The sequence below is a fragment of the Ixodes scapularis genome, unplaced genomic scaffold (genome assembly GCF_016920785.2).
Source record: "Ixodes scapularis isolate PalLabHiFi unplaced genomic scaffold, ASM1692078v2 PGA_scaffold3__209_contigs__length_174095766, whole genome shotgun sequence".
Taxonomy (NCBI): Eukaryota; Metazoa; Arthropoda; class Arachnida; order Ixodida; family Ixodidae; genus Ixodes; species Ixodes scapularis.
The window spans coordinates 149,555,621-149,576,746 of NW_024609868.1; the positions used below are offsets into that span (position 1 = coordinate 149,555,621).

Below are 21,126 nucleotides of genomic sequence, written 5' to 3' on the forward strand. Positions count from 1 at the left end.
AAACAAGATCGCCGAAGCAGAAAAGCTTAATGCTGCTCGGGCAACATGCTAAATACAGTCTGGGCCATGGGGAGAGAATCACAAGTAAGACAGCCCAAGTGCAGGGGCAAAGTAAAAAAAAAACAAGGACCATATTTATTATATACATTGTTCGCATTTGACCTTTGCTGGATTCGGATAGTATTTCAATGGACTACACGGGTGATATCTGTGGACTTGTTTATATCAATCCTCAAGTAATGTATAACAAACGTAAGCGAAGGTGTCTAGCTCGTTTTTAGTCCCTTAAGCCCTAAAATTGAGATTTACTTGAATCGAATTGTCCTGAAGCTAAAATACCAGAAGCTTTTCTCACGCAGACTGTCGCCCTTCACAGGTTCCACATTTTCTGCTACTAGTGCTGCATCTACCACTGGACAGACGTTCAAATGCTTGCTTTTACTCCTGTTTTCCTTTGTTGTCAGAGAGTCTAGCTGTAGGGAGTTTGGTGGCTGAGGAAGCTTTTGGTGACCTGCAGCAGTGTCTCTTTTAATTGGAAATGACAATTCAGACTAAACGGTGTATTTTCCGAATACCCAAGGCTGGAATAAAAAAATATCAGGAAAAAGTATAAAATATTCCAAATCACGGCTCTATTGCCGTGCATATTTGGCAGTTCAATACATATCATACAGACAACTGGGGGCGATTCGGCCGTTTTTGCTGCTACCATACAAACTAATTTCCAGTAATTGTGCATCTTTTAAGAAATATGCCTGCATACGTGTATAAACTATATAATTAATTTACGAATAAGCTACATTTATGTAAAACAACCCTGTTCCATGAGCACTTCAAAGATAATCAGACACATGGCCTTTAAAACATCTGCGAACCAGCGTATGCAGAGCGGCAGCGCAAATTTGGAGTCCCGAGCTAATTTGCCGACCACCCAAAGGCCCATGATATAAATGCCACTTCAAATGCCTTGAAAGCGGGATGTAATATCGTCCTAAATCATGAACATTCAGGGGACAGAATTCCAGCGTCTGAAACACTTGCGCCACCGCTCCACCGATCCTTCGCGAAATTGCCTTGTGTCGTTTGGACGAGCGGGGAGGTTCATCGGCCGAATTGCCTCCGCCGATAGCTTTCGGGATTTGTAACCCAATTTTAAAGGTAAAGGGGACAAGCAGGCTTATAAAATGTACGGACGCACATTAATATTGGCCTAACTCAAGGTCTTGTACACCGGGTAAACGAGGTCCAGCTCCTCGAAGAGCTTGCGGCACACAACGCCAAACCAGGGAACCGGCTCTGGGAAGCAAGCCGATGCGAGATCGTGGAGCGGAGTCATCGCCCTGACGTCACGGTACGCCTCACCCAATCAGGGCGCGGCGACCGCAGCGACGCTTGTGCTCGCTCTCGGTGCTAATAATGCTATCCAGACTGAGCCGCTCAAGTCGCCTCTATGAAGAAGTCGGTGATCGCCCAAAACGCCGACGTGTTCAGTCATGGCTCGCGGACCTTTTTCAAGGCCATGACGCTTCACACGTTGAATCGTACTACTGCTCTGATCAAGGTGCCTGTGAGGATGTGAATGACGCCCCCCAGAAAAGAAGCGGCAGTGCAGATAATGGCGCGTCAAGTCCAATCTCCCATCAGGGCCCTTCAGACGCCTCCGACGATTCCATGGATTCAAGAACGCCCAGCGGACGGGGTCCCACTTCTGAAATCATTTCCGCGCTCGCAGCTGGAGGACCAGCTATGTGCGATGGGGTGGGTAAAGCACGCGCGTCAGCGGATTAATCAGAAGCAGAACAAGGTAAGCGTTGGAACATTCCACGCAGCGTGACATCGTCCCTTGTTCATTTCTTTACGTGAATTTTTTTGTTTTATATACTTCTGGCTGGCACATCCAGGGACGTCTTTTGGCGGCGCACCGTATTGCATCTCGTGTCTGAAAATGCTAAAATAAACAGTTCGCACAAACCTGCGTTTTAGTTACTTCCTTCGTACTTGCATGAGAGCAACTTGCCTTCGCAATAATACTCGACAGTACATTTTCCTTTAATGAGGAGGGGGGGGGGGCCCTTCCCCACGACGCCTGGGGAACGTAATTTGGAATGGTTTCTCGACGTTCTATGAACGCCGTTGGTAGTCCGGATGTCGTACCCACACGTATCATAAACGTCGAGGGAGGACGCACCGGCCCACTGAGACGTGCATGTGACGTGTGGCAAACGTCATTGGGAACGTTTTCTCGACCTTCTGTGCACCTTTTCTCGCGGACATTTAAAGGTTTTATCGACGTCGAAGAAAGGTAACGTCCGGACCTTCGACGTTGTACGACGTCACGTTACAGACGTCTTCGACGTTCTTTCGACGTTTTCTTCACGTTTATGTGCTTCCTGGGGCGGTGTCGGCCTCGTTGTCGTTATGCCCGAAAGATGGTAATAAAATACGTCAACAAGCGTCATCAGCGTGATGTCATCGAGCGTCATTATACCTAATCACCGTGATGTCACCGCCGGAGTACCATGTGCAAAAGGTGCGCTTCGGACTTCATCTGTGCTGATTATGTGCTTCGTGCGATGGACTGTGATGCCGCCGTGGCTACATCTCCGGCAAATACGCCACAGCCTCCCTAAGTGTCCTCCCTTAGGCGTCGTTCTCGACGTCGTCCTAGACGTCGTGCTACAGGCATCGTTCTCGACGTCGTCGTAGACGTCGTCCTTAAGGTTGTCCTAGTGGTCGCTTTAGAAGTCGCCCGAGACGTCGTCCTAGTGCTCGCCCTAGAAGTCGTCCTAGATGTCGTTCTTGACGTCGCCCTAGAGGTTGTTCTTGGCGTCGTCTTAGAGGTCGTCCTAGACGTCCTCCTCTAGGCGTCGTTCTGGACGTCGGCCTAGACGTTGTCCTAGATATCGTCCTTAAGGTCGTCCTAGACGTCATCCTGGACGTCGTCTTTGACTGACTTTCGCCTTCATACACGAAAGCAGTCTTAAGTGTACTCGTTTGATTTTTTTTTTCTTTTAGGCGACTGTGATGTTTCAGTTTCCGACCTACATCCAAAAGCTGGTGAAGAGTCCCCTTTTGGAGAAGTACGACGTCAGCAGCGTTCGGATTCTCTACTGTGGTGGCAGCTCAATGCCATCTGTTGTCGTACGCGCCGTAAGAACCAAGCTTAATATCAAGGCCCTAAGACAAGGTAACCACACTCTTGGTTCATGAGAGTTTTGCCGTGTTCGTGACCGTCCTAAATGTTTCGCAGTCCTGATCAAATGCGAAACAAAATGTCATGCATGGCGTTTATTGGCTGTATATCTGTTCCCGAATCTAGTTATTACCGAAGCTTGTGCGAATCCCATGCTTAAATGCGAAAGCTATGCTATTTAAGCTTGTGCGAATCTGCCACAAATCTAGTCATGAAACAAATTATGTACTACAAATTCTTCGTAGAGATTTAAACGTATTCGGGGTGTATATTTGCTAATTCTGGGAGCTCTACCCATAAAAACAATTTATGTTTAATTATGTCATTAATATAGATAACAAATATTAATCTGATGTCCTAGCATGATTAAACAGATGGATTCGCTTTTTCCGTTCATTAGCTTAAAAACGAGGCCTACGAAGACCCTGTTTGCTCGTGTTTGTCGGACCTTGGAAAGTACGGGGGAAGGGGGGGGGGGGGGATGTTAGCGTAAAACGTACACTACTTCCTTTTCCACCTCCCGTCTCCCTCGTACGGTATGACCAACACTGGCAAGCCCAATGCCATCAGCTTCATCAAGTGATATCAGACCTACAGTGTGCTTGACGAAGTATCTTAGCCATGGAAGCTTTGCCTGTTTCCCACTTTGGCTATCATGATATAAAATGAGGTCACACTTACGCAATTATACAAAACGTATAGAGTGGGAGTGATAACTTATGAAACAATTATGATTCACTTGGCAATAATTAATAAAAAAACTTGCAAATTATTTTTTCTTGTGCGCTTGTTTAAATGAACTAAGCGTTCATTCAAACCGACTCAGTTTTCGCTTAGACGTTTATTAGCTACTTTGTTACACTTGGAAGCAAACGTTTACCCTTGACCATAGGACACTGATATTACTTAGATCCTAAATTATTGATTTATGGTCACAATGAGGTGAAGGTTAGGACGCTGCTTTATTTCGTCTTATTTAAGTGACAAAGAAACAAAACCACGTGTGAAGAATACAAACGATAATTTGTCATCGATTTAAATATAGTCGAAGCGGATGACGTTATCACAGTTACAAAGAACTCACCACACCGGGCTGAATATCCGTCCTCAGGGACACTACCTTCAGCTGGAGGAAGGGTAAATTAAGTAATGCGAAGGCAATTTCCGAAAGGCTGTAATTTCGACCGGCGACAATAGCGTTGTTACCATCGTACTCACTTACAAGCCATTCATACCTTCGTACCCAGGGTACGGATTGACAGAAACCTGTGGAACAGTATCACTCACCCCTTTCAACTCCGAAGATGCTGAAAGTATAGGCAAACCTCTCGCGATGACACGCATGAAAGTAAGTAGACCTTTCATTTTTTTTTTTTTTTTTTGCAGTAAGAAAAAGTCACTTTTTTTTCTTTAACAGGTGGTGGACGTGAATACAGGAATGAAGCTAGGACCCTGTGAGCACGGGGAGATACGCGTAAAGGGACCAACTTGCGTGAGCGGATACCTCAACAATCCGGAAGCCACCGCCAAGCTGTATGACTCGGAAGGGTTTCTTCACACTGGTACTGAAATTTTCGTAGTGAGTTGAGTAGCTGTACACAACAAGAAATTTGTTGCGTCTAGTTTTACGCAAAGCAAGTCCTTGGGAGAGACCATTTATATTCGTAAAGATGAACGTCGTTTGGATGATTCCCATGCGCCCACAAATGATACCGTTTATTCCATGCCAGTGATTCAATGCTTCGAAAATAATTTTACAATCCGGTTATGACAAACTGAAGTCCGAACGCATGTCCGAGGCACAATGTATACTGTTCAATCAAACGTTGCGTCTACTACAGTGTCTTAAGGCAGAGTTAATGCTATTTCAGGAAGAACGGACAGGAGCACTCCGGTCAAAAACGAAACAAAAATAAATTACTGGTATCGCTTTAGTGGCACAAAATGTGATCACAGCCGAAATATTACGTCAAAGTGAAGCCGGGTAATCCACAAAATCGATTTTAAAGAAGCGAACAGCTACTTTTTAGCCGACAGCAAGCGGGTTAGCTTTTTGTCAAAAAACACTGGCGCAGCAGCCTTGTGACGTCAGATCGCGGCCACACGGCTGTTGATCAGTGCTACCATCCCTCTAGCAGATAGTTTCGGTTTTGCTATTGACGCCCGAAACCAAACTTTGAGCCGTGATATGTATAAACTAGACTCAATATCGAAAACAAATTATATTTTACCTTGTAAGTTAGGGACACTGGTTGAGCTAAAAACAGTCACAAACTCAAATAAAAAAAAAAAAAATAGTGATTAGAGTTTTTCAACAACGACCATCCATAGACTAAGCTCTGTAGTCCAGCAGCAATCAAGGTTCGGAAGCGCCTCTGGCGAGAAAATTTACTATTTTTCGGTCGCGTTTCGCCTGCTTTTGGTTGCACTTCAATGCGCTTTTTCACGTTGACCGGCCACTAAGCAGGCAGAATTGAATTGGGGGATAAAATATTGGAAAATTGACATCGAAATCAAGAAAGGTACTTGAAAAGTATATATTTTTTATTGGACAAGGCTAGCTCCGTTTTTATTTTCAATATATTACCTGTTTTTTTTTTTTTTTTTTAGATGCTCGATCACCGCGGGTGAACAGAAGCCGACGCAGGCTTGTAAATGACCGTGACTATAGTCGGATGCAACCTAAGAACAATCTTTTAGCTCCACCCACAAGCGCATTGCGCCCATCTGAAGTGCCTCCGCCGTCGAGAAAGTAGTTCGCTAGCAACGTTGCTTTTTCTTCCTTCAGGAAACGTGTCTTAAACTACTACAATATGTATTTAATTCATTCAGGACATTTAAATAAGTTAGAACACGTTTTTTTCAACGAAATAGCTGTTTAGTAAAGAAAGCAAGTCATGTTCAATGTACCGTCTTCCCAATTCATTTTCTGTCCAAGATACTGTCTAACATACCGTCTAACATACCTCTCAGCAGTGCTAAGCCTCGCGCCCGCTTCGAAATTTTCGTTGGCGATAGCGTCGCTGGATTCTCACGTTGTCGCGCAAAAACTGCTGCAAACGCAAGCCGATACCATGAAGATTTCGTGGCGTACCCTCGGGCACGTAAAACACGGTGCAAAAAAGCAGAATAATTGTCACGAGAAACTAGCGTCGCGTTGCTAAGGCCAGCAGCCATGTTGAGCTTTTTTTTTTCTTCAAAAGGATCGCGATTGGTCCACGGAATCGTGACGTCATGAAAACGATTGGCTGGCGTTTCTCGGCGTAGGATTACATTTTCCTCTGAGAGGCATTTCCGGTTTTTTCTTAGCTTGCAACCGACTATAGTGCGCGATCGAACGCAGCATGTTGCGCCTTGCGCTCGATGGAAGCATCAGATGGTCGCGCTTACGGGCGCGTTCGTACTCCCTGGCTAAAAAAAAAAACAGGTCAATTGTCTTTTTCGGAAATATGTGGTGCCCTCAGCATCTGCTTTAGCCATTGTATTTAACTGCTTATATGATGCGTGAAGCATCACAATGCTTTACGCGTTGTGACGTTCCAATGGACTGCAGGTGAAATTATCCAAGGAGCAAAGACGAAGTTGACATTGGTTTAACGACTCGGGATTTCAGAACGCGGAGAAGGCAGAAGGGAAGCCAAACAGAGTATGTGTGACGACTCCTGGATGACCCTATGCCGAGCTAAAGTGCTCCCTTACGCATTCCTTAACGTTGTAGTAGCAGGTACGGCTTTCATATCAGTTATAGGGTGTCACAAAAAATATTTTACGCGCTAAAATGGCTCGGAAAACTGGAAAACTTAGCGGATCTTGTAGCAGCTTTTCTCAAAAATGTCTTTAACTGGTCACATGCTTGAGAACAACGGAGCAGCCTCGCGCTCCGCCTTATATAGGGTCCGTTTCTCCCTCACTCCCCGCCAGGGCAGCCAGTGCGATGCAGCAACCCGCCGTCAAGTGCGATGCAGCAAAGTCCGCCGTCCAATGCGACGTAGCCAAAGTTCTCCGCAGTTAGGCCATGCCTCTCTCCCTTTCCCGAGCGCACCAACCACCACGCACACACACACGTCCCGCTAACGTCACGGGCGCGTTGAGACTTGTTGCCGCAGGCTCCGTCACGCAGGCGACGGTCCCGGACTCGTCGGGACTCGTTTCGCGCAGGCCCCGACAAGCGGGCGACGGTCCCGGACTCGTCTTGACTCGTTTCCGCAGCGTTGAAACTGGGAAGAAGGTCGCCGAAGGTTCCTTTCTTAACACCACCCATCATGAAGTGGGTGACAAGGTTTGCGCAAGACGGGAGCATGACAAACAAGTCTGCGAACCGTGTAGAAACGTCGCCGAAACGAAGACAGAAGCAAGCCGTTCACGACGGTTTTAAAGCGGAGCCTTACCTTTCGATCAGGTGTGCTGCTCGTCAGCTCAGCCTTATAGCCAGAACTTCGTGTGGCGCGTGGTTCGCCGGCGAATGTACCCTTCAAAGCGAAGCTCCTACACGAACTGAACCCGGAGGACTACGCATGGCGAGTGCAGTTTTGTGAGGACGAGGTGGCGCGGATTCAGGCCAACCCCAGCCACCTGCATTTCCTCTTGTTCACGGACGAGTCTGTTTTCCATTTGGACGGCCGCGTCAACAAGGAGATCTGCAGGTTGTGGTCTGGCATGAACCCGCACTGGCCGACGGGAGGCACTCACTTGACCGAATGACGTTTTAGCGAACGCCCACGTTTCATCGAACGACACTTTAGCGAATAGTCGGACGCCGCGAAGTGGCGTTTTCGGGTGGGCCAAGTGAGTTCATATTTTTGTAATGAGTTGCCGCAGACTGTCGCCACGAAGCGGCGTAAAGCGCAGCGCGACGGATGGGTTAACGCGCGCCCCCGTTATTCGCTAAAACGACCATTCGCTCAAATGTCGCCATTCGCTAAAATGTCATTCGCTCTTGTGATATGGACCCCTGGCCGACGGAGCATGCTGTTCACTCGCCGAAAATCGTCGTGTGGTTTGGCATATGGCGAGAGGGTGTCGTCGGCCCGTCCTTTTTCGATTCGACGGTGACCGGTAACACGTACCTCAAGATGCTAAAGAAACAAATTTTGCCAGAGCTGGAAACTGCACATATGCGACGTGAAGTTTGCATATTTCTATAGGATGGGGCCCTTCCCCACTACGCGAGCAATGTGAGAGCCTGGCTCAAGAACAAGTTTCCCGGCAAATGAAAGGGCCGCGGCTTTCCGAACACGGCTTGGCCTCCTCGGTCTGCAGACCTCACCCCTTGCGATTTTTTTTTTTTCTGTGAGTACGTAAACCTTAAGCGTACGCCCGGCGATCGAGGACAACCCCGGAGCTGCAAGAAGACATCATCGGCGCGTCCGAGACCATCAGTGATGATATGCAGGAGGCCGTCTTTCAGGGCTACGAGAGGAGGCTGGAATAAGGCATCGAAGTTCGCGGCGGGCACGTCGAGCTGGGAGTCTAACCGTTTTTTTTTTTCTTGCGAGTGTATTTGCGCGTGTATGAGGCATTTGACCGCAACTACGAAAACCGCAGTTCAGATTTTAACGGCTCTCTTCAGAGCCACCAAATTTCTGGTTTTTCGGGCGCACCCCTGGCTGCCTCTCGTGTCTCATTCAAACGTCAAACTGCGAAAGCAGACGATGCACGAAACAAGAACCGTCGCAGACGAAGCTACGTCGTTGCTGGAGCAAACATTTGCGGTTTTATTTCTTCATATTTATGGCGTGGCACTTTCTGCACTATGAAACCTAACTGAAAGCCCAAGCAACTTTGTTTTGGCAAATATCCCACGCAACCAACAACTCGGAGAAATGCGCGCTTTTTCGTTCAGTCACCGTCCAGCCAGAGCCGTATATTGGGAGAGTTTGGCCAGTGGGTGTGGCGACGAACGCGCCGCAGAGGAGAAAAGGAAACGAAAGGGAGGAGAGCGCCGAAGGAGCGAGAGAGAAAGAAGGGAGCAGAGAGGAGACGACCGCCATTTTTTAGCAACGCTCTCGGAGACTGGTCGGAGAAGAGCACTGCTGAGGCTACGCGTCGTCTGCTACGGGTCGACTTCTTTTTCGCCTGAATAAAAGTTTGTGGCCATACGTCGAGAAAAATCCATTTATTAGCTTTTTAACCCACCGAGGAATAACAGAATGTCATTGTCTTGCCAGAGCCAGCGATATAAAAGGCAATAATCGAGATTTAGATGCCGATCCCACGCATTCCGCCGGGAGAATGATCGAACATGGCGGCCCTCCCCACTCAGCTGGGAGCGGCCGGGAGTTCACGCGCATGCGCTCATGCCTCTCGCTCTACGTCGCGTGCTGATTGGCTCACTCGGGAGGAGTGTGTTACAACGGCGAGATCATAGACTGACCGAACTCTCCCCATATACGGCTCTGCGTCCAGCGGATCCGTACCGCCATCTCTGGATAAGGCAAAGAAGCATGGCCGTCGTTCGGTGTCTCCCCGACAGCTGCCGCTCCGCCGTTGAAAAAAATCAGTTGTTATTTTCTTATCTTCTTTGTGCTCGGAGTTCCGACTTAAAATTTTAGTAATCACAATGTGACCAGTTAAAGAGATTTTCGAGAAAAGTTGTTACAAGATCTTGATTTTTGCGAGCCATTTTTGCGTGTATTTTTTTTTTTTTTTGTGACACTGTGTACTTTACAAAATTGCAATTACGCGTCACAGACGCAACCTCGTATTGCTTTTCTACGGCTATCATCTTGATGGCAGCCATTTTGATAGGAACTAGCGCGTCCCGTTTAGGTCGTTAAAGTTGCAAATATTCTATTTCATATCCAATTCTTCTGGGCTTGAAAAACGAGCGTTCTAGATACGCGCGTTCAAGTCTCTATTTGATTTTACTGTAATATTTGGCATTCTTTCTGGGGCTCCGATCCCGAAATGCCCGCTAGTATTACCGCCATTGGCCCAACCCAAACTTCACCGCTGGACAGCGGTATTATTCGACATACAAACCATCCCCAGTCTTTCATGCCATGACTGACAGTCAGCCAGCTCGCCAACGAGGCAAGCTCGAATTAGACCCTATATCGGTCCTATCCGACGACGCCGACAGCCCGCAAAACACCGGATGGCCCCCTCAGACCATTTTTCGGTAAGCGATTGATCACACCTTCCTACTCAGAGCTTCTGAAGCAATTCACCTCGTCTGGCAACAAAAAGCGTCGCATAGCCTACGGACAGCCGGGGGAAGCTAAGCCTAACGCACCCACCAAGTCATATTTTCTGGCGTTCAGCGACACAGAGATGTCGTCGGCTCCCTTTAGCTTTCAACACCTCCTCTGCCGGCGGAGCGTGGAATATGGTAACACACCGCGCGCGCCTCAACCCCAGTAGCACAACCCACCGTCCAAGCTCAAAAATCGAGCATGCGGTCATCCTTCGGCCGACACAAACACTCCACATCGCGGGTCTGCCTTTGAAAACCATTCTAAGTTTGATCCGACCTGCGACAAACTCCCTCCACTTCACGTCAGACTACCGCGTGTGTGTCCAGTCAAGATCACAAACCAGCGCGGTCGACGCGGCGAGGACACATCTGCGCAATAACTTTCCGGAGTGGAAAATGTTTACTTACCGCAAAAACTCCGAGGAAAGCGCAATTAAGTGTACTGTCCAGCTCAACGCGACTTTTCGCATGGGGTCATTCATGGCATTGAAGAGCAAGCTCCGGCCTAACTGCTCAAGCTTATCACCTCCCCTGCTATCGGGGCGCCCGCTGGAGAAGAAGGGCACAGTGCTTGTTATTTTCAACGAATCTGCATTTCCCGAGCAGGTACTCTGCTACGAAATGCTCGAGAAGAAGCTGTTCGAGCACGAAACCACAGTGGTTGCCTGCACCAAATGTCATGAACTCGATAAGAAATACGACTTCTGCCCAAATCACCGCCGAGTATGCCGCAAGAAGTGCGGAGGCTCCCAAGACGAAAGTGACGCCTGCTCTCCCGTTAAGCCCGTCTGCAAGAATTTCAAGGGCCTGCTCCTCACTACAGATCACCGCTGCCCCGCTTGCTAGCAGACAAACCAAAATTTGAGAAACGAGTTGAACACCCCTGGACCGGACGCACCACAAGCTCCAACAACGTCACCCCCAGCGCAATCGGCCTTGCCGAAAAATTGAGGCAAACAACACGCAAAACAGAACACTATAGCCAAAATTCAGCAAGCATTGAACTTACGTCTTTTCGAACCTACTCCACAGATTAAGGGAACATCTGACAAAAGACAAACTACACAGGACAATACTTATCCTGCCCCACAACTTCCAGATATCTAATCATACCAGCCACCATTCGAAAATGAAGAAGAGTTTCCGCCCCTGCCCTCTGGGAAAGGTGGGTGGGGGGCAATGTCTACATCCGTCAACATCGAAGACTTGGCGTCATACACGCGGAGAAACATCAATCGCAGTCGCCGGCCTCTGCAGACAACACTCATCACCGCATCCAACACTACTGAATGAAACGCTCCGTTCAATAGTCCAGGTCAAAATAAATTACAGCCCTGACGGCCCTCGTTCCAAGAATCATGGCCAAGCTCAAATCAATAATCACCATCGCCATCTCGGAACTCCACACCCTCATCCTGGGCACCGAATGATACTTGACACCAACAACATCGCAACAATTTCGGACGTCTCGAAAACGCGCTATGGATACAACAGTGAAACTTTCGACCGCTCGCCACCAAAAGGAGCAAACTCACCAACCGCTTCCAGACACAAGGTAGCCTTTAAGGCCTCCTGCGTTCCTTAGAGGATGTTGCAAAAAGGTACTTATTAGTGCTTGTGTCGGGTAGTGCACAATTGAGCGCCAAACTGACACACTCTAGAAAAGTCTCTGCTCTGCTGCGGAACGCGATCACGAGGAAAATACAAATACACAACGATATGTCGAAAGCCGTATAATGTCAGGTCACAGTTAAGACCCTAAAAGTGCGAGCCAAAATACTCCGTCTTATGCGTCCCAAAGTAAAAATGTTGAAAGCTCGCTGGCGCGTTTCACAACCCGAGCGGCAAGCGGGTGAACTCAAAGAGTCCTCTATGGTAGATGAAGGCGTTTTCTGCACGTCCAGCATAAGAATCTCGATCTGAAGGAAGCAGCGGCTTCAATCAAGCGTTGTGAGCACGGTCGCGTTACCGAGAGCGTACATTACAGAGGAGGTAATAAGCAACGGGTAACTGTCCCGTACACAGACCCCTTAAGACGTCTGTAGTCTACGCAAAATCTGGCTGTGCGATATTTTTTTCAGAGTGAGAACAACGGGAACATTCAAGGGCTCTTTGGCTCACGTACTGCACCGGTGTCGATAATCTCCTGAAGTGCCGTGTCCAGGAGTTCCCTTTTGTGTTCGCTGATGGGGGAGCGGATTGCACCTCCGGGACGATGTGTCACCGGTTTCGACTCGGTGCAGCAGAAGGCCTGTCTTTCCTGGTCGCTCCGTGAGCATCGAACACGCTCAATTGTTTCTTTTAAAAGTTATTTCCCTGGAATTCCTGCAGTGCAGCGTGAATGCCTGCAGACAGAATAACTGGGGCCGCCGTGAAATGGGTCGGGAGTGTTGGGCCGGTGATGCAGCCTTCTTGCCTGGTAAACGGAGTCAGCTTCATCTGGCTTCCTAGCCGGTGGCCTCCACCAGGTAAATCAAGTGTCGTCTTCTCGCCTATTATGAAAGTCTCGGCCAAAGGTTACGGGTATACGGTAAGCCCCTGTAGATAAGGAAAGCGCTGACGCCGTGTCTTCTTGTTGAGCAAAATATTAGCCCCGCAGGTTTTTTCGAAACAAGAAGATAATTGCAGAGGCCTGTCAGATGAAGGAAGCGTTATTTTTTTTCTCGATTTGCATAGTTTGTATGCAACCTCCCTAACACGCTAGATAGTTCTCCCGGACTCTAAAAGCGCAGAAATAGAAAAACAACGCAAGATAATTTTCACGCGTGTTTCGATCATTTGTTTGGTAGGCTTCAATCGACATATAAAGGAAAGCGTCGGAGCTTCTGTACTCCCAGATGTGCGAGCCGTTGGCGACTGTAAAGTTGGGTTAGACACTGCCGGCCGTGTTGAGTTCGGGACTCGTGTTCTTTCAGAATTTGGAATTCAGAACCAAGGGGATGGAACTCATGTCGGAATCTCCGCTCAAACTCAGCTATGTTTTTGAACGTAGTTTGCAGCGTTTACCAGCACGCAGCACTTGACTGTAGCGCAAGCGGGAGTATCCTCTCCATCATGAGGGATTCCGATGCTCCGGAGGTGGCTTTGTAGATGTCTAGCTCACCCAGGCAATCAACGACCGATTTCTTGCGTGATCTGCTCGAGCTGCAGTCAGCTGTAGGTGCAGTTCCGGCTCACGTGCCGCCCTCAAGCCAAGACCCTGCGTGATGGCATCACACATGACTGCTTCCTTCTCGAGCAGCTGAGCTTGGACATCTGCGTCACCTGGGCAATCTGCGTTCGCTTCGTCATTCATCTATGGTAGAAGAAGCAAACAAAACACACCGAGCAGACGAGCAAACGCTCGCTCTTGGGCGCAATAATCGCGCACTACCAAGGAGTACACGCCTCCAAAACGACATAGCCTTTCATGACGCTGAGTCGAGTAATAGTCACGTAGTCGCTAGTAAAAATAATGCCGACGCGGTTCGTCGTGACAAGAAATAAACATTGAATTAAAAAAAAAAAAAAAAAACGCTCACTGTGTGAAGAAATCCGAACCCCATGTCATTCGGACAGGAGGAAAGCTAAAGCACGTTGGGCGCTTGTGCAAAAGTTGCCTTGCTGGCTTCCGAAAACAGGGCGAGCAAAAAGCCAGGATTTCGAAAACAACGAACTACATGTTAGACGGACGTGACGGTTAGTTCGACATCGAAGAAGTTTGCTTGCGAAAGTCCATGGCCGCCCTCGGCTCAGAAGCCCTTGTCACCTGAGCTGATGGACCTTTATTGACGGGCCGTGGTTTTTCGTAGTTCGTTCACGTGATGCGTTGTATAGCGCGTATGAGGGCGCAGCCTGGTGGCTACTGGACGGTGGCGCCACCGCGGAGCCCACAACCTTTAAGACAAAGTTGGCATCCCATATGCTCGCACCGACGTCTTTCGTTACACCTTTATACCATCCGCGGCTTGTGATTGGTATCACCTCCTTGCTCGTACACACCTTTCTTGTGTAGTCGTCGCCAACCTGAAAAGTGGAACTTCCGGTATGAGGGAAAACATCGTTTTGCCCTCGCGACATAACTAGAAGGTTTTCACGATTTTGTAGCGACTGTCATTCTTTCTTGTTTTGCCTCTTCTATATTATATTACTCGATTCAGGTTGCAATATCTTGCGTTCGTTTTCGGCGCCCATGTGGGAACTACGCTGCTGGAGGCTAGGGTAAAGAGGAAAGATCTGTTGTCTCAATCACCGGTTTTTTTTTTTTTTTTTTGTTACAAGCGTTTTAGACTTTTTTATTACTTGACCAATGCTTAAGGTATTTTTTAATTTGTTATATTGTGTCTTCATTTTTGTTTAGCCACTTATCCGTTTCTAACGTTCACGCCCTGATGACAAATCTAGATAGAAATAGAAATAGCTGCGTAGATAAATAGCTACACAGTTAGCTTGACGCAACAATGGAAAACATCCTGCTCAGTGTCATAGCGCGGACTCTTTTGTTAAGTCTAAACACATGTTCAGTCTCCCATTTGTAGAACTTTTTTTCTAGCATGATTCAAGAAACACGTTTAGATGATGCCACTCAATCCGACAGAGCGTCCTGATTATGTTCGGCGCGCCTGGCGCTTTTGTTGGACGCGGATAGATGGCGCCAGGATCACGGGGGCCATCTATCCGTTTCTTCCCCATTATGTGAGCGCTTCTTTGTCATTATATCAGCATCAATATTTTCTTCCTTAGATATCTGCTCACCTTCGTGGGGGTGAACCTCTTCTGCCTCTTTTTTTTATTTGACTGTGTTTCACTAAAGACGCTTAATAAAATTTACGCACGGCGTTTCTTACAAGTACCGCCAACCATTGTTATGGGGACGCGCAGGTGTGTCACGAGCGAGTACTCCGCTGCCATTCGCTTCCAAAGGTTGCTAATTTTAGTGCACCGCCGCCATTTGTTTCCAAAGGCTGCACGTCGCATGCACGTCGTGCGCTGGTAGGTCTTCTCTGCATCTTCTATTTCACTCTGTGCCTCTAGGTCAGAGCGCCCTCCACGTTCGCGCGAAACGAACTAGCCCTTGTTCGAGGCTAGATCCGAACACGATCTGTCCGCGCCTCCTTCCCGGCGACTATTGGCATATAAATGTTTCTTGCGTCGTTCATCTTACATGGCTGCAATTGGCTCTTCCAACTGCTTTATGGAGAAAGTAGGTGCACAACACTTTGTCCCCAGATCAAATGCGAAAGCCTGTTCTTAGAAACAGTTTATCTGCTGCGGGTTTGCTCGTAAGTTTGCATTTTAGTGCAAGGGAAATCTGTCATACAAACACATCGAGGGGATTCGGGCATTTAAAGCATTTTTATAGGTCTTTGAGTTTTCTGTTGGAACTGACATAATCGTCATCCAGTAAGAAGTAAGAAAATGATGGAATGTTTTATTTTGAATGCTTTCTAGTTTTTGTCGTTTGTCCTTTTTTTCTTGATTTGCTTAAACATTTAAAGCGAAGAGAGATTACATATCAGTTCTAATTCTTTTTCTTCCCGTTTTTGCACGTTTCAATAATTGTGTTGCCAAAGAACACTGTGTGGCTTAAAAATAGGTTCTGTAACTTTTGACTCTGTCTTGTTTTTACAGCGAAGCTGTTTATCGCTAGGGTTCCGTGAATTTTTCGTGTGCGTCAATAAAAGCTCAGTGAGGGCTCTCACCGCCCTCTCTTTGTCATAGTTCCAAGCCAAGGAGGTTATAAGCACTAGGAGGGGGCATGTTGCAATATTGGTGAAGCTTAATCATAAAACGTTTAAACGATGTTGTGGCCAACGTGACCGTAGATCTCTCTGGCAATTGGTGCGCGTGACATGTCACGTGTGAGATGGATGGCTGATTGCAGAAGGATTCCTTGCAGGCTTGCGCGCGCTCCGTCCGGTAGGTTTTATGAGATCGAAGGCTAGCTACCTACGGTCACATGATGTGGTCACGTTGGATTGATAAGTGAGGTGGGTGAGGAGGAAAATGAGAAAGAGGCGAGGCGTCAATTGAGCATGGTTGCGGAGGCTACACTTTCAAAAAAGGTGTAAAAGGGTGTATACGTACACCCTTTGTCCCATATAATACACCCCAAAACTTCAATTGGACGTACAGCGCCCTATAGTCGAACATACGGCCCCAAATTTAACAAGGGGCTTGATAGCCGTGTAGTAAAACTTATTAAATTAGCTAAGGTACGTGTTACTGACTAGAAAAAAATAATCGGGGTTTTCTTGGGCTTTATGCAAAAACTCAGTGTTTCCTTTATGCGGTCTTTGATACGTACTTTAGCTATTTAATAAGTTATATCGCACCGTTATCGAGCCCCTCGGAAAATTTGGGCCCGTCTGTTCGGCTATAGGGCGCTGTACGTCAGTGTGAACTTTTGGGGTGTATTATATGGGACAAAAAAGGTGTAAATAAGGTGATACCCTTTTTTTTAGAGTGTACGCGGGATGACGTCATGCGCTCTCCTACTTTTTTATCCTCCTTGCTCAGAGCTCGCTTGCGTGCCTAGTTTCCTTTCCTTCCGCCGGCTGGCGGTCCCGTCGTGCGCATCTAGTTTCCTTCGGCCCCTTGGGGTGGCGATAGTCCTCGACGTGTGCATGCCTAGCTTTCGTCACGATGACCACCGATCAAGGCGAGAAATGGGTTCGTACCCTTGTTTAAAATGTTGTGTCACGTCTGTGCCGTGTGCTAAACAGCTTCGCTGGCCATCCACCTTCACGGAGTGGAATGACTCATGATTTTTTATTCAGGTGATCGGGCCGTGAAAAGTTCTAAACTGGGAATGTTTTCCTTTCTCTATTTTTGTACATTAAAATTTCGCAGCGCCATAGAAATATTTCTGCTGTGTTTCTTTTTTATTCCATGTTTAATCATGGTCTTGCTCCTGACTCCACTGGGAGCGCGAACGCGAATACTAGTGACTCCATCTATACCGAACGTACTTAACAACTGCTCTGTCGAATCGTCCTTGGCGGTAAAACAAATCGCGAAGCTGGAAGAACAATACAAGAACTACAGATCGTCGGTCTGCTTCTAAACATAGATTTTTTGTTATCATGTGTACTATGTTCAGAAACACAAAATTGCAGCGCGATCTTCGGCAAAGTTCCCACCATGATCAAGCTACCTCACTGTAAAACGTGAATCAGAAAAATACTGGAGTAAGTAAAATTGGCGGCTTACCGCAGTAGTCGCTTTTACGTGTTGGCAGATAAAATGACTGACTGATTCGGGTTAAAATACACACATTGTCGTGCAAAATGTAGACAAAATGTTAAAGACGTATGAGAGACGAGATACCCGGATGAATCAATCCCGCTAATGACCTTTGAAGTTTGGACACCACCTGATTAAGATATTTCGGACCATCAAAAATTGGTTGATAACTAATATGCCCGATTTTAGAAAATGCTTGGCACTGTGGGGCGACTTCCATCATCTCGCGACAGGGGAAGAAACAGTCTTTGGTTTGTTATGCTTGTGAATACCACTAGTATAAGTAATCCAGCCATCTGCACGGTTTCTGAAAAACATACCTGGCTGAGCTATGCTTTTGTCGTGCAACTTTTTGACAGGAAAAAGAGCGCGGCCCTTTGCTCTCTTGTGTTTATGTATGATAACGATTTCAATTTATTTTCTCAGGCGACATCGGTTATTACACTGAAGAGGGAATGTTCTACGTCGTCGACCGCATGAAAGAGATGATCAAGTGCATGGACCAGCAGGTGGCGCCTGCTGAGCTAGAAGACCTGCTCCTCAAGCACGAAGACGTCAAGGAAGTTGCAGTGGCCGGCGTTCCTCACTCGGAGTACGGCGAAGCGGCGCGGGCGTTCGTTGTTCTCTCCAATGGCCATTCCGGGAGCGAGGTCCTCAAAACGAGGCTTTTCAAGCTCGTTGCGGGTGAGAACGCTTCTGGGAAGACAAGAGCTTCCGAAGTAGACCTGTTATTTTTTTTTTTAATTGAAATTGAGTTTTTGTTTGAGAATTCAGGACTGTAAAATATCGAGCTAGGCAAGGCGACAAACTTGGTATTCTTTGGCCAGAGTCTGGGTATCTATAGATGTCAATCACAAAAGAAGTACCAGACTGAGGCTTCCTTGTCTGGTTGTTACGTTACCATCCGACATTTTGCATAAATCCCCTAGTCAATGCCACAGTGAGGTTTCACTACTGGTGATTCTGTTGGTACCTTGAATCTTTGGTTCGTATATGGCACTTTGGCACTTTGGTGACAAGCAAGAGAACAAAAAAAAAGTGTCATGCACTATATCCTTAAAGTAGCGCATTTTAGACAATGACCTCGGCCCCAACTAGTGTCTTAACAAAAACCCGTATTAAGCCAAATTTAGGTCCCTTGACTGTTAAAATTGAATCAAGCTAAGTTTTTTCATGTTCTTGTTTTTTGTCTTTTTTTCTTAATCTATGTGACGGTTCGTTGTATTCTTAACAGATCAATCGGCTCCCCACAAGCATCTTCACGGAGGGCTGGAATTCGTGTCCAGCATCCCCAAGTCGGAAACTGGCAAGAACCTCCGGAGAGCCTTGAGGGACACCTTTGTAAAGAAGCACGTTCAAGGAAGAATTTGATTTTTTAGTCAGCTATTTCTCTTATGTCACAAGTAACACAATCTTTGTGAAATACTTATGATGCTACGCTTTTTTACATGATTGTTTTTATAATTTAAGTTTTTTTTTAAAATCGTAGCATTACTAGTTCATAACATCTGACGTCGTAAAAATCAGTAACACGCGTATGCATTAAGCATTTGCTCTACATCTGCTGAGTTAATAAAAATGCATTAATCACATTGGTCTGGCTCAGACCTTACTCCTAAGCAAGTGGTGTTGCAAGCATTGCGTGCTGCTACTCAGACCTACACCAATACATTACTCTCACGTAAAATCTCCATTGATCCGAAGCACTTCCCTACACGCAATTAAGTAAATGTATTTTTATTCAATGTTATAATACTTTGAAACAAGGGATCGTTTGATTGGATAACGTCGCAAAATGTCTGAAAAGCCAGTACACAAATCAAACCATGACGTCCTCAATGACTCTGGGTGGACGAAAGTGCACTCTGGAGAAGATGGGTGTAACTATACATAGTGCAAAACTTCTTCAAAACTGTTTTTGTGGTAAACATGTCATTACATTCATACTTTAGACACATGCAACGAACAACTGTCAAAAGGAGGGGGAATGAATACACCGAGTAAACACAGATATTAACAAAGGGCAAATTAAGGCAATTTCAGAGGTCATTTGTGACGTAGAGATAATTAAAATTTTTTGTTGGTACAAACAAAACAAAAGAGGAAGTGTCATAAAAGAATGCTGATATTCAACAACGGGTTAGCCAAGAAAGGTAACTTGAAGCAACAACACTGCTAAACCTTTCATTTGGACAGCCGTTTGCGTCCCCCAGCGTGTGTAATTAATTTGAACATTAGATGTGGATTGACATTTAAAAAGTAAAATCCTTTTAATGAGACCGCTGCTACAAATTCATATTTGTGTAAAGGGAGCGCCTTTTTGCAACGGAGTGGTTGCATCCGCAGCCTACGAATCACCAGGCGATTGATATGCTATTTATTAATCCTGCCCTCGACGTTTGCTACCAGCAAGATAGTCTCTGCTTGGCTAGTTCTACTGAAGCCACTAGAGCACATCATTCTTAAACAAATCAAAGCAAAGGAGTCTGGTTCTGTAGGCATACGCAAAGGAAGGCAAACAAAAATTGAAACGCAGCGAATGACGTCTCCATGTACGTGGCACGCCTTTGGAAGGAGCTAATTACGCAAATCTTGGCCTTCACTTCATTTGAGCACTTCGTATCGGCACTTCGCATATGTAAACAAAATGCCATGGCTCTCAATCTAGCAGGAGGGCATGTATGCAACGCAGGCCCCTTGCGCAATATTCTGCCTTTTTTAAAGTATAATCTCATACGTATTAGGTACTGAAAGCTTCGTGCAAGCTGCCGTAAGGTCTAGCTTAATTACGCGGTACAAAATGTTGCCGATAAGCACCCTTTGCATTAGCCAGAGGAAAAAAAAAAAACGACGACACAGCATCTTGGCAGCCTCACAACAAAAGACCGCGATATAAATGACCATAAGGCGATGCCCTGGCCCGTCAGTTGCAATGTTCATCGCGTCTCCACAATCGTACTCTATTTTAAAAACTATAATATACAAATGATTTTGTGGTCGTGACTGTATAACACATTTTTGTTCAACTTTGTTATTCATGTACAGAAGGTTAGGGCACAAACGAGCTGGTGATGAATGAACATTTTTTACTAAACCTCAGAGAGTGGGTCCAGAAGGGACGGAAGAAAACAAAGTCTCAAACAGGGCTGACGTTTATTTTATAAACAGTTATGCCTATATCGGCTTTAGACCCTTCTTGAAAATTTGTGCATGTGGCCCACCAGGATTTTTTAAATGGTTTGATGTACCCATCAAAAATGCTTCACGTATTTGTGATGTCAGTTTAAGTATTCAAAGGGGCCTGCCGTACCCTCTAAGCATTCCTGAAGGGTGTAAGAGATCCGCGATAGGCTTTTTTAGAGGCCTGTGGGTTCTGTTCCAAACGTTTATGCGAAACAACAGTACCTCTTAAGAATCGGTTAAAGGATCTGTGGAGGATATCACGTGACCCTTCAGGACATATGCGTCGGGGAAGCCACTTCGCCACTTTCTACCGGGCGGTTGCGACGAGGTT

At 46.6% G+C, this 21,126-nt stretch overlaps 1 protein-coding gene across 1 annotated transcript in view; it reads left to right on the plus strand.

The window, feature by feature from the left end:
- LOC121837140 (4-coumarate--CoA ligase 1-like) overlaps positions 1–18,983 on the plus strand; it is a 47,533-nt gene extending 28,550 nt beyond the window's left edge. The window contains exons 6-10 of the mRNA XM_042292644.1: positions 3,016–3,187; positions 4,441–4,541; positions 4,611–4,755; positions 18,039–18,296; positions 18,847–18,983. Coding sequence (XP_042148578.1) covers positions 3,016–3,187; positions 4,441–4,541; positions 4,611–4,755; positions 18,039–18,296; positions 18,847–18,983 — 813 coding nt within the window. The remainder of the gene's footprint in view (positions 1–3,015; positions 3,188–4,440; positions 4,542–4,610; positions 4,756–18,038; positions 18,297–18,846) is intronic.
- The last annotated feature ends 2,143 nt before the right edge of the window (positions 18,984–21,126 follow it).